At 46.7% G+C, this 13,442-nt stretch overlaps 1 protein-coding gene across 6 annotated transcripts in view; it reads right to left on the bottom strand.

Moving 5' to 3' along the window:
- Positions 1 to 829: 829 nt before the first annotated feature.
- The window catches only part of RIC1 (RIC1 homolog, RAB6A GEF complex partner 1), a 143,527-nt gene continuing 130,914 nt past the window's right edge, over positions 830 to 13,442 (bottom strand). For 2 of the 6 annotated variants that reach the window (XM_032307525.1, XM_032307524.1), the window contains 9 exons: positions 13,138 to 13,254; positions 11,939 to 12,667; positions 10,268 to 10,426; positions 10,043 to 10,179; positions 7,940 to 8,226; positions 7,133 to 7,324; positions 4,524 to 4,701; positions 4,186 to 4,374; positions 830 to 3,393 (listed from right to left, as the gene is read on the bottom strand). In XM_032307525.1, the coding sequence (XP_032163416.1) occupies positions 3,105 to 3,393; positions 4,186 to 4,374; positions 4,524 to 4,701; positions 7,133 to 7,324; positions 7,940 to 8,226; positions 10,043 to 10,179; positions 10,268 to 10,426; positions 11,939 to 12,667; positions 13,138 to 13,254 (2,277 nt within the window). In that variant the 3' untranslated portion in view covers positions 830 to 3,104. The remainder of the gene's footprint in view (positions 3,394 to 4,185; positions 4,375 to 4,523; positions 4,702 to 7,132; positions 7,325 to 7,939; positions 8,227 to 10,042; positions 10,180 to 10,267; positions 10,427 to 11,938; positions 12,668 to 13,137; positions 13,255 to 13,442) is intronic. The other 4 variants (XM_032307520.1, XM_032307521.1, XM_032307522.1 and 1 more) reach the window with 3 other exon arrangements.

The raw sequence follows: 13,442 nt of genomic DNA, 5'->3' as shown, positions 1-13,442 counted from the left end.
ACGAAGAGACGCCGCCACGCAAACCCTCACCTACGCCACAATGACGCCCGGCTTCCTACACGACTCAGGCGGCTGTAACCAAAACCACTGCCAGCAACCAGGGCTGAGGGGAGAACTCGGAGCCCGCCGCCTCCGCTAGGGCGCGCGTGGAACACGGCACTTGGGAATGTGCTTAGGCATTTCTTCAAAACATTAACCAGGTACGTGACCAAGCAGGCTCCCTTCTAGAGAGAACTGAAAACTTGTACGCGAATGTTCATGACTGTCAAAGAGTAGTAACCATCCAAACGGCCCTCTACTGGTGAATGGATAAATAAACCAGTATATCCAGAAGGTGGAACTTAGGCTAGGAATGACTACTAATGTACAAAGATGAACCTTGAAAATGTCCTGCGAAGTGAAAGAAGACACAGAAAAAGCCCCTGATCGAGGATTCCATTTACACAAGACGTCCATGAGAAGGAAATCCACAGGGACGAACACTTAGGGAACTGGGGAACTCAGTCACTTTGAATTCCACCTGTTAGACACAGAGCCCGGTCTCCGCTATACTTACACAGACTGTTTTGTTTGGTGGAAATCATTTTTATTATATTGTGAACCTTTTCCATGTCCTCAAGATGGACTTCTCTTCCAGGCTTCTACAGTCAGGCATAGAGGCTGCAGCTGCCGACTCCTGATGCTCCTATTCTAAATAATACTGCAGACCCATTTTAAATCTGTGTAAGTTACTTCATAAGGAAAATTCTAAAAGGTGGAATTACATAATGAAAAGATTTCCATGGCTTTTAATAAACATACTTTTTGCTGTTAAAGCTGAGGTGTTGAATAAAGTTCATATAATGGTTTTATTACCCTTCACCAAATTAGAAAAAAAATACACTTTACAGAAGTAGCAGCAACTTTAATTACAAGCAAAGGTTGACTTCACTGCCCAAAATGACTCTCGTTTTGGTGTCAGCAAATAATCTTCAAATAGTTATACTGAATACTTAAATTCATTCGTTAAAATTATGCTTCAACAGTTGATACTTGAACCAAACAAGGCAAAATAAAAATATAAATTTAAAAAAGTAAAATAAATAACAAATTACCAAACAGAAACGTTCTGTAAACCAGCCGATTTTTCTTGTTCAGGTCGCCCATTTCTATTACTTGGGAAACAAGTTCAGGGACAAAGACTCATTCGGGAGGTTTGCCCCAGGAGCTCAGTTAACCTGTCGCTGCCCTGCTGTGAGGGGAGATGAACCCAGCAGCACACGCGAGACTGGAAAGGAGCACAGCTGTTTACAACGATAAATCATTTTATTGACTGTATATTCACACCAAACACAAAAATAATGCTCGTTCTCCTCCTCATGGACTAGGGCAGGAGAAGTTTCAGGTTAGTTTCTTTCTGGGCTGCATGTACTCATGGGACACGTTTTTTAGAAGATTCAGGGAAAGGTGGCTTAAAACAAAGCTTTAAATAAAGTAGCACCAGAAGGACCAGGTACCATCACCACATATCCCAACCAGTTGTTCTAGTATGTGAAATTATTGCACTTGTAATGTTGAAAGTAAATGATAGTAAATTACCAAACTCAGTAATTTAAAAGTTTGATGAATTTTGAACTAAGCAATTTCAAAACGGTTTTGAGTTTCCCTTCCAAGGAAACCCAGGCTAGGACAACTGTATCTAGCCATTTACTTTAAAAAGCAAGGGTAGAGGACCAAGTTTTATTTCTAAACTGTAATTGCACTATGAGAAGAGAGGCTGTTTTCCATAGTGGTATGAATTTGGTCCACCTCAAGATAAATTGTTATTACAAAAATAAACAAGTTTGTTTTTGTAAAAAATAACATTGCATTCCTTTGTTTAAATTGCACAGTACAAACAAGCTATGTAAATTAATACTGATATAAGGTAACTGGAAGTACATACAGTGGGTACGTGTTTAGTCTGAAGCCATTAAGGAGTATGCGGATAGGTTTTCATAATGTATGAAAACTAACATTAAGTCTTATCTAGAAATACATAAAATAGTTTAAAAGTTACAATGAAGAACGCATTCTTCACAGAGTTATTTTTAGTAGCCGTGATAGTACAGGATTCAGCAGTCTATTTACATAAAGGTCCATTTTTATTCAATTTACAAAAGCAATAAATAAGAAACTACATTAATTTGCACAAAACCTGTTTCATTCATGATCGGTGTGACCATTTCCATTACTGTATGACCAAGCCAATAACCCTGCTTGTTCCTGTGAACGCTGCCCCCGTCTGCAAAGAAGAGCAGGCCCCATCTCCTTCCAAGAGTGAGTACTGCCGTGCAGAATCCACCATCAAACCTTACCAATTATAATATAAGCCCTAAAAATATGGACAGTGCCCTTTGAGTCTATTTACACAAGAGTATTCACAAAAAAAGATACAGTTCTCTGATACAAAATAGTTTAGTGGTATCTAACAGCATAATCGAAAGAGCCCCCAGGCCTCTGCAGGAACCGAGCCGCTAAGGGAAGCAGGTGCACTGACTCACAGGCCTGTAGCTCCCACCGAGTCGGGACTGGGATTTAAAGGCTAGAGACAGCCAAGGACAGGTCCCCATCACGACGGCCACTGCTGGCCCGGGCAGGCCTCTGCTAGGAGGCCAGAGCGGGAGTCCAGTGCTCTTGATCCAAAGGGGCGCACGGGAGCTCAGTGCCTAATGAGCTCCTGCAAGCGCCTCAGCATTTACCTTCCAGAAGCAGCCTGGACTCCCGCCGGACCAGGAAACTTAAGAAGCTACACGTCCCAAAAAGGGAGGCTCATCTAGGGCAAAACAATCCCTATGGTTTAGGAGCTACCACTCTTTAAGAATAAAACCAAAACATCCTCCTGTACAACTGTACAATACTCTTTATTCCCACTGCAGCTTAAAAAATTTTTTTATGAAAAATGATTTGATATCACATTTTCACGGAGTCCGAGATTTCCTAGAGGAGAAAGAGTTAAAATTTAATACTACCTTACCAGAGTCTCTGAGTTCTCTCTCTGGTCCAATCGTCCAACGAGGTCACGGTGTCCTCAGTGGCGCGCTGCTGCGAAGGAATACTGCCCGCGGGGATGGCCGCCACCGGCCTTAGGACACAGAACAGTCGTAAGTCCCGTCCTGAAAAGATTCCTCCTCCTGCGCTCGGGTCGCGTCCTCCTCCTCCCGGCTGACCAGACTGCCACCTCCGACCTCGCCCTGGGGGACACTTCCGTGGCCCGAGGAGCCCCGGCTCTCCTCTGAACGGGGACCGGCGTGTTCGGGGGTCTTGCCCACGGTGACGGGCTGGAAGGCTTCGGGCTGGACCTGCTCCTCCGTGAGCTCGCTGAGCTTCTGCACTTGCGGCTTAATGATGTTTAAAAATGGCTTATATCCAGGACTAAGCAGAGGGAAAAGGAAGTTAGCTCTCCACTGCCGCACTCACAGCGCTCCCTAGAGAGTTCTGGACCAACTCCTAAACAGGGACACAGTGAGGGCGGAGAGCTGGGGAGAGGGGGGCACGGGGCAGGGGGAAATGCTGCTCAGGTGCCGTGGCCGGCGCAGGGCCGCGGCCAGCACAGCTGCCTCATGTTCCGGAGCTCGAGCAGCAAGGCTGACGCGCCTTCTCCTACTGCGGGACAGTGCGGCTCATACTGCACAGTCTGAGGACCAACAGGGTTTTTCAGACTGGAAGCACCTGCACACAGTACAGCTCTTCTAAGTGAATTTGGCAACTAAGGAAAAAACCAGAGCCAAGTGCAGGAAACCCCAAATCCACACGTAGCTGGTGACAAGGGGCTAGACTGAGGCTCCTCACTTCTATCCATTAACTCTTAATTTGGGCTTCCTAGTAAGTGCTGTGCTCTATTCAATTCACACGTGCCTTATGTTTTTATCTTTTCAAAGCAGATATTTTCAGGTTATTATTACCAGCAATACCACAGAACCACAGACCTCAAGGTCCAGTCTAACAATTCTCAGAGCATCTGTACTGTGTCATTTATGTTCCTGGCCGGGCACAGAATGGTGATTTAAGAGAACTACTTCAGAAAGGAACGTGTGAAAGCATTTTACTTCTCCCAACCTAAACAATTTCCAAGCAAACGAACCAGAACTAAACCTCGCTCCCGTGAAAGGACAGGACCGCCCCGAGGACAGCCCCGGGAAGAAGCCGAAGGAGACGCGCACTTACCAGTCTGTGGAGGCCCATCGGGCTACGGCGTGCAGCCCCGTCTTTATGTTCTGCAGCATCTCTCCGTCCACCTCTGAAGACTGGATGAGCAGCACGATCTGGCTGATGACTGAGGATTCTCTAAGAATCAGGCCTATGACGACGCACCAGTCCAGACATCCTGCCTCCATGAAGATGTGCAGCAAGTACCTACGGGAGCAGAACAGAAAGTTCGAAGCTCAGAAGGTGCTATGGTGTAAAAAAGGGCGATCGTCATCAGGAAAGTAACCCCCGCACCCTATTTGCCCGAAGACCTGGAGCAGGCCCTCTGCTGCCTGGATGCTGACGGAGGGACTCACCGAAGCTGGACCTGGGATTTGTGAGGCCCCTTACTCGCCAGCTCCATGGAGATGTGCTCCAGCTCGGACTGGGTCAGACTGAGTGTGGAGAAGTTTTCATCCACCATTGTCCAGTCTCCGTCCACCACGGAGCTACTTTCAGTCAAGTCTGTGGCTGAACCGATACTGCATTCGTCACCTGATGGAAAAGTGCCAAAACTTACAAATTAGCTTCATGCAGAAAGTATGTTTATGAATTAATGGTTTCTCACATGTTGATTTCTGCTCAAAATTCTGAAACCCAAATGTTAAATCAACTGCTAAAATTCCCATGTTATATTAACAGTAGTAGATATTTTTAAGAAAAAAAACCATTAGAGAGATGAGGCATTATGCGCCTTCAGATGGAAAAGTGCCCTACTGTCTATGTAGCAGTCTTGCCTGCCTCCAAGAAAAACACCTAGCTATAACATGATCAGGCCTTTGGATTCAATTACTAATTTATAAGAAATAAAGAAGAAAGTGGTAAACCATGAAGATGCAGTCATCAACATTCACATTTTGAGAAAATCATGGAAGCAAATCCAAACTGCAAGGGTTTAAAAAAAAAAAAAAAAAATCGGGGTGGGCACCTGGGTGGCCCAGTTGATTAAGCATCTGACTTGGTATTGGCTCAGGTCGTGATCTCGTGTCCATGAGATCAAGGCCTGCTTTGGTTTCCACGCTCAGCCAAGAGCCTGCACTCTCCCTCTCCCTCTGCCCCTCCTGCTTATGCTCTCTAAAATAAATAAATCTTAAAAAAAAAAAAAAAAGGTGGGGAGGGAAAGAGTCATGTTTTAAAGAAAGAACCACAATGCGTGAACCTTATCTGGATCTTGGTCCTAACCATAAAAATAATTACATTATGAAACAACTGGAATTTGAATACTTACTAGATATTTGATATCAAGGAATTATTGTTAAATTCTGGAAGGGTGGTAATGGAATTACTTTTTAAAGAGTTCTTTTAAAGTACATACTGAAAAAGCCACAAAATATATCAGGTCTTGGATTTGTTTCAATAAGATATGAAAAGATCACACAAACGTGGTCCTGCGCTGGGAACAGCTGAAGCTGGGTAACGGATACATGGGTGGGGGGGGGCAAGGCTTCCGCGACACTATTAACTCTAATTTTAAAATATATTTGAAATCATCGCTTTAAAGAGTTTTCGATTAAAAAAAAGCGAGCAATGGTATTACTTCATATCTCTCAGGATTGCTATTACAAAACAAAACAAAAACCCCCCAAATCCCCAGCAAATAAAGTACTGGCAAGAATGTCAAGAAACTGGAATCTTTGTCAATGTTGGTAGGTTGACAGTTCCTCAAAAAATTCAAGAATCATCTGGCATTTCCGCTTCTGGATATATATACTCAAAATAACTGGAAGCGGCGTCCTGAAAAACAATCCGAATCCCTATGTTCACTGTAGCGTTATTCACAATGACCAAAAGGAGGAAGCGGCCAAGCGTTCATCTGCGGGCGGAAGGATGCATACACAGAAATATGGTGTCTACACACAACCGTGCGCTGAACAGCTTTTGGAAGGAAGGAAGTTCCCCCACACGCTGCAACAGGCATGAACTCTGAGAACACGATGCTAAGTGAAATAATCCTGAGTCACAGAAAGACACAGACTGTAGGATTCCACTTACGTGAGGTCTCTAGTCAAGTTCACAGAGACAGAAGGCAGAGTGGCAGCTGCCAGTGCCGGAGAGGGAGAAAAGGGAACTGTTCTGGACTGGGTACAGAATCTTAGCTTGGCAAGACAGAGTCCCGGAGGCCGGCTGCACAGCAACGTGAATGCACTTGACCTTACTCAACCACATACTTAAAAATGGTTTAAGTGGCACATATTATGTGTATCTTCTACAATCTGAACAAGAGTGACGAAAGCCGTAAGCTTCTCCATGTAGCAAAGCTCAAGAAATGGTGAAGACAGCAAGCAAGAGCTTTGGCCCCAAAGAAAACTGCAGCCGGCCTGACACTTAGCCCCGTGACCGGACGAGCCTCGGCAACACGCATCACTCTGACGCTGCTTCCGTCTGGAACTCCGCTAACCCCATAGGAGCAGAGGCTGGCACTCGCTATTTGGTAAAGGGCTGGAGAGGAAATTAGGCTTTGAAGATTAAGAGGCAAAATGAAGGACATTACACAGGAACTTGCAAGAGAAAAAGAAAACTACAAATTTTTATCAGTAAAATAAAAAACAGAAGAGAGTGAAGTAAAATTTTTTATGATCCATGTCTACTTATGAGAAGAATAGTGTTCTTTATACAGAGCGAATATTTTACTTACTTGAAGTTCAAAGTTAGTGTTTCTGTATCATTAAAATCAAGCACACAGTTTCATCTGTTAGTGCTGGTCTGTAATGAGATTGTACCTATGTCGTTCATCTAAAATAAATATGGCAAAGTATAGTTCAGGCCAGCGTGGCCTTGTTCTAGAAACTAACCTCCTCTCTAGCAGATTCTAATGGCTAATTTCAAGGACACAGCTGGAAAGAGTGGAGCTCTGGTTCTGAAGGGCTACAGCACAGAAACCTTCCAAAGGAACTAAGGAGAAGCGAGAATTTAAAATGACATTTACCTTTATTAGATAAAGGTGACAAGAAGGCGTCTTGCATCTGTGGTCCATGGGATGAGGCTGGGTCGATCTCGGGCGGGGTGGGGCCGATGTCGCCAAGCCAGCTCTGACTTCGTTGTACATGAGACACACCCGCGTCTGTCTCAAGGCTTAAAAAAGGGTCCGCTGACTGGGACTTCAACAGCTGCTCTCCTACTGCAAGGCAGGCCCCAAAACAAGAAAGCAGGAATTCAAAAGATGCGCGCACCACCATTCCCACCTCGGGAATTTTCAGCTTCTTCCCCTGCCACCCTCAAACACTGGAAGTTCAAAGCCAAGTGCCCCGCGTCGTCCGTCTGCAAACCAGGGAAGCGGACGATGCGGCGCCATCTAACCGTCAACCTACATCGTCATGTCTCATCAGCACGAGACAGACTTTAGTCTGTTCATCTTATAAGTCTTTTCCTTGGTTCTTAAGATGAGATGCAGTTTCGAAACACCACAGGAAAAGCTTTCTGGTTGAGCTCTCATGAGTCACGGTCACGACAACAGTCTTCTTCGAAAGACCGCAACTAAAAATCTTTATCTTTTAATTTTCCTTTCACCAAGATTTCACTTGGTCGTCTCCTAGATCAGAAGACGGCCCGGACTCTCAAAGATGCATTGCTACCACTTCTCCATAATGTCCGTCAGAGAAGTCACAGCTTCGCTTCTCTGGAGGCTGCGACTAAGCCGTTCTACCGCTCGCCACGGAAGGGGAGCGTGGCGGTGCCCGCAGCCAACTTTCACCTGGTGGCCAACCTGCAACCGAGTGCCACGAGCCTACGTTACCTGTTCGGTATTTTCCGTTCTTGAAAGGGGAATTGAGAGAAGAGGCTGGGATGATGGGAAGCGGCCACAGGAAGTCTTTGTGGAGTCTCTTCAGGGCCAGCACGAAGTTGTCCACCCGTGCGGCCCGAGTGCGCTCCTTGCACAGCCAACTGATGAGCTCGAAGCCCAGCTGCGCTGCAAAGCAGCCGAGGTCCTTCAGCCGAACTTCTTCCAAGAGGCGCCGCGCGTGCCTCCAGAGCATCACGTCGATGTACATGTTCTCGGCGCAGTCGCTGTCCTTGCTCCACCTGCAGGCGGGACAAGAAAGCTGCAGGACCGGCGCTCCCGGACCACGGCCCGTGGCTGGCCGCCGCAGCGAGGCGAACACGGACAACGAGGGCGCCGTCCCCGATCCAGCTCTGCCCGAGCGAAGACCAACACCGGGGCTTTCCTCCGTGGATGCCACGGCGGCTCACCACCACCTGGAGCACGGCAGGCTCTCAAAAGACCCTTCCAGAATGGAAATATGGCAGAAGCCAAGAGAGGAGATGGACAGAGCCAAACGAGAGGAGGGCGCTGACGGGCTGCCGGACAGAAGGGGCCCGAACCGCTGTACCTGAAGAGCCCAGGGGAGAGAGGTGAGGAGATCAGATCGAAGACACGGACAAGGGACGCGGCAGAACGAAGCCCGCGCACGGGGTGGGGGAGGGGCAGGCGCGCGGACGCACGGCCGGTGCCTAAGAACTTACTACGTGACCACACGCAGTCTGTCATCCCTTACTCATGTGGGCTGATACGGGCTGACTGGTCTGGTAACTGGGCCATGCGGTGCCTTCCGTGAGAGGCAGTGCCGGCCGGCCGTGCCGATGCAGATCCTGGCTCTGCCCACTCGATCCTGTGTGAACCTGACCAAGCTTACTCGCTGGGCCTCTGTTTCTTCACCCACACAAGGTGGTGAACAATGGTGCCGACCCTTGTAAGTCATAAGGATGAGAAGCCGCGCTCGTGTACACGCTCCGGCAGCGCCTGGCTCGTAGGGACCCTCCTGCGCACCGGCCAGCGATCGCGCTCTGCGAAGGCGCGGCCGAGAAGCTACTGTTTGTAGCGAGCCGTGGCTGCGTTTTACTCGTATACAGCCCGACTGTGTGTGTAGATGCTGGGAGTAAGGGAGGTATTAATGACCCTGATAAGAAAGTAGTAAACTGTCGTAAAAGAAAATGTTCAGTAAGTGCTCCTTATGTGTCAGGCACTGTAGAACAATGAAAACAGAATATAAAAGAAGGGACTGAGGGAGAGTCAAGAGAAGAGCTCGGAACACATGACAACACAGGAAGCACACAAGGACCTCACAAACTAGAGGAAATTCTATTTTATAATGTTCAGTATGAGTTCACGGAACCTCTCAGGAGGCAATAGCCCATCTACGGGTGATGTAGCTTTCGGTCCTCAGGATACACCTCCCCTGGGCTCTCCCACTGTTTAATGACTTCTCTAGTCAAGAGTCACAGGACAGGCAAGTGCACGGGGACTTTTACCATGAGTTACAGTCAGAAAGAAAGGTAAAACTACGGCTATAAGAAGGCTTCTGGATTGCGTGCAGAATTATCTTTCCTTTTTATTCTGGTCCTCTATTAGCAGGGTGATTTGAAGTGAGCTTCCATCAGAATGGGTACACAAGAGGTATCTGGGTGGCTCAGTGGGTTAAGCCTCTGCTTTCAGCTCAGGTCATGATCTCACGGTCCTGGGATCGAGCCCCGCATCGGGCTCTCTGCTCAGGGGGGAGCCTGCTTCCCCCTCTCCCTCGCTCCCTGCTGGTGTTCCCTCTCTCGCTGTGTCTCTGTCAAATAAATAAATAAAATATTAAAAAAAAAAAAAAAAAAAAGAATGGGTACACAAGACCTACTCTAGGACAAGGGACAGAAACTATCCAAGGAATAACAAAGGGGACTCTGGAAGACAGAAGGAGGGAAGCAATTTGTGTGATCTTCAAGCCTTTTGGAAATGGAGAAAGAACTGTATTTGATCAAATGGTTGTTTTCCTAAGATCCAAGTTTACAAGTGGCCTGAAATGCAATGTGTGTCACAGAATGCCCTCAAAGCAGTAATGGCTCGTTATTCTTTTACCTTTTTCCAGAAGGACCAGATGGCATACTCAGCGTTTTCTGTAAGCTGAATTTACTAGCAGGAACATTTTCAGCTGACTGGGATAAACTGATGCTTCGATTCCTGAAGAACTCAAATCCGCCACTTGAACTGGGTTCCTAAGATCACACACGATGCACAGTACCGTTAGAGAAAGATGCCGTGTAGGTGTCTGGCCTAGAGAGGCTGTGCAACTTTGCAACCAACCTGAGCAGTAGGTGTGGATGGAGGGGTCTCGGATTCCCCAGAGCCAATGGCTTTAAGAAAGCGCATCATGTGTCGACACAGGTCCCACTTGCCTTGTTCCAGGGCTGTGCTGAACAGAAGCGTGGCATGCTGCCTGCTGACCGCTGGGACTTCCATGTTCTACAAAGACAACCAAAGACAAGCATTCCTTTTACATGGCAAATGATTTGGGAAGTATGAGCAACTCTGTAGCGCTATGATTTCTATACCAGAGAAGGAATGCAGCTCTATCTCTACAGGGGAATGTTTGATAGTAAGAACAAAAAGGATCAACGGAAAGTATCATGCAAGGAAAAGCGAGACAAACACTCCGCTGGTGTACCATAAATAAGGATTTCCTAAACTTTCTAAAAAAGTCAAATACCTCACATAAACCTGACCCATATTCTGTCTTTCCTGGCTCCTGGTGACCCTGTGAAGTGGTTGTGTCATTCCTGTTCTACAGATGAGGAAATGGAGTTCAGTAACTTGCTGAAGACCAGCAAAAAAGCAAGAAACAAATCTACCTGATTTGCCGGACTCCCAGAGGCCCAGGTCTCCCTCTTGTGACAGTTTTTGAGGCTGTGACAAAAGCACTCTCAGCTCTGGCCAGTAGTCGGTAGGAAGGCTACACAAAGAGCGTCTTTAAGAGTTCTTTCGCAAACCTTACCACATAGCCTGCCTCTGCCCTCAGGGACAGGCACCTCACAGGCAAGTTTAACTGTAATTATGTGACAAGGCTGGAATTCTGCGGCAGAGAACGTGGCCAATCCCACTGCTTGGCAGATCACTAGAAGTCCAAGTCCAAGACAAAACACAGCTTTTTATCATTCTGTGGGTTTTTTTTTGAGATGAGTCAGGGCATCAGACTTTAAGGGCCATCCCACCTCTGCTGGACTATTTCCTCTGGCTTCAATCAGTTGTCATGAAGCAAGTAAGCGGATGAGACATGTGCTTCAGGCAGAGTTTAAACCAAGTTAATGGTCAGCTTCTTATATCAATGAAAACAACTTTGTGGTAATTTGAAAGCATGGCTAAGCGTACCTCTCAAATCTGTATCCGACTGAGAACAACAACAACAAGCCCTTCTGTCAAATATATATAATGACAAATTTTCAGGAGTCTCAGAGAACCCATTATTTTGACAAGAACCGCACACTGAGGGTAATTACTGTGGCAGGCCTGTGCTTCCTCAGCCTGCTATGGGGAGCCTAACATAAGGTGCTCTGCTAGGAGGAGCCAGGCTTTAACCAGAGTCCCCTTGGTGATTCCTCGCTAGAAGGAAACAAATCTGTTAACTGTGAGAGGCTCAAATAGTTCAAATTAGCTAACATTAGCTCAAACTCACTAATATTCAAAATAATTCTTCTTTATTTTATTTATTATATATAATTATTTATATTATATATAATTATATATAATTATTCTTTATTATATTTATTATCTAATATATTATAATATTATATACAATATTATATTATATTATGTGTAATATGTGCATGTTAGTCTATGTTGTTATACTGCATAGAACAGAAAGCCAGACTGCAGACTGCAAGAATCCTTGGGAACACCATCAGTGTCAACATAGGACATTTCTTTCCCCCTCTCATTTTGGCTCATTCACTCTTTACTTTATAAGAAAAGAACTGTTACCTGTAAGATAATAAGGTAAGAGGCAGCTGTGTCCAAATCCTGAGCCATCAAGCATTCCTCAAACAAGTCCTTGGGGTTTCCAACGGCTGCGAAAAGGTAATTCCACAGGGCGTATTCAGTCTTCCTGGCACAATGAACGACTGTCTGCAGGAAGAGGGGGAATTCGGTGATGAACTTGGCCACAGTGGGAAGCAGAGGGTCGGGGATGGGTTCCCGTGAGGTAGCTTCTTCTTCCAGCACTTCGTGGAGCATGAGCTCCAGCACGTGAGGGAAGTAAGGTAGAGCGGCGCACGACTGGGCTAAGAGCAAGGCCTGCTCCCCGAGGTTCCTGACCAGCAGCTGCCGCAGAATGTGGTGGAGGTAGATCTGAGAGGTTCTCTCCACAACACAGTACGGGAAGAGCACCTCCAGCTGCTCCCTGGCGCCGCTCCGAGTGTACAAGGAATCATAGAGCAAAGTGTCGTTGACAGCACCGAGCACTAACGCGTCTTCAAACAGAACAGCCAGGGGGTAGATGTTGATGTGAAAAGGCAGCATGATCCGCTGCGACAAGAAGGAATGGGGCTTGCGGTGATCCCTGGGGAAGAGCGGGAGCCACACTTTCATCCCTGCGCCTCCGCAGCTCAGCCAGAGGGCCTCCAGGAGGTGACGCTTCTGTTTATTTGCGCGACACGTAGTCCAGACATTCTCGACAGACTGGGCGAGGACGACAGGAGGGCAGAATGGCAGCTGGAGAGAAGCAGAGACAAGAATCCGTTTTTTTTCCCTATTAAATTCGAACACTCTCAAGTTCCTTGGCATTAATTTCTTAAGCCTTTCAAAATGAGAGCACAACTTCTTTTCGGAAAATTAGGAGACCCTATCTAGAAACAGAATCCAGAACAGTACCCTGCCTTTCAAAGTATGCATATTTAAATCCAAAAACAAGACAAAACAAAACCAAAGAAACCCCACAAACTTCATCAACTTACCCTACTTTCCAATTAGAATTAGCAAACAAGAATGCCTAAGCAGGAACACCCGGGGTATGGATCTCTTATTATTGTTCCGGGATGTTCTTATTCACAAACAGTCTTAAACCTGGAGGCTTAAAGACTAATATTATATACTTTCCCAGTTTCCAAGTCCCAAGACGATACTCTCTTACGTTCTTTTATTCCTTCATCTCTGTTGCTCTACAGGACTTGCATTTTACTCACGAGTTTCCTCTGGCTGGGGTTACTGTCCTTCTCCCGGATCTGAGGGCCCGACCTGTCCCTCTGCATCATGATGAGCTGCCCGGCGAGATTCAGCATGATGCTCTCTGCATCACGAGCCTGCAAGAAGCACCGGACGGACTCCAGCTAATGCAGATGTTTTCAGCATCTCCCCCCAGCTCTGTATGGTTTACAAGTAAAACCACCACCACCGTCTCCCGAGTGTGCACCGTGTACAGCCGTGTACAGCTGTTCTGTGGGGTGATGTGGACTACAAGCTGCTTGCTGGCTCGCGCGTAACAAGCTTT

Source organism: Mustela erminea, chromosome 12 (assembly GCF_009829155.1).
Source record: "Mustela erminea isolate mMusErm1 chromosome 12, mMusErm1.Pri, whole genome shotgun sequence".
In the NCBI taxonomy this organism is placed as follows: domain Eukaryota; kingdom Metazoa; phylum Chordata; class Mammalia; order Carnivora; family Mustelidae; genus Mustela; species Mustela erminea.
The sequence above is the reverse complement of the archived record's forward strand: the minus strand, read 5'-3'. Positions and strand labels throughout refer to the sequence as shown.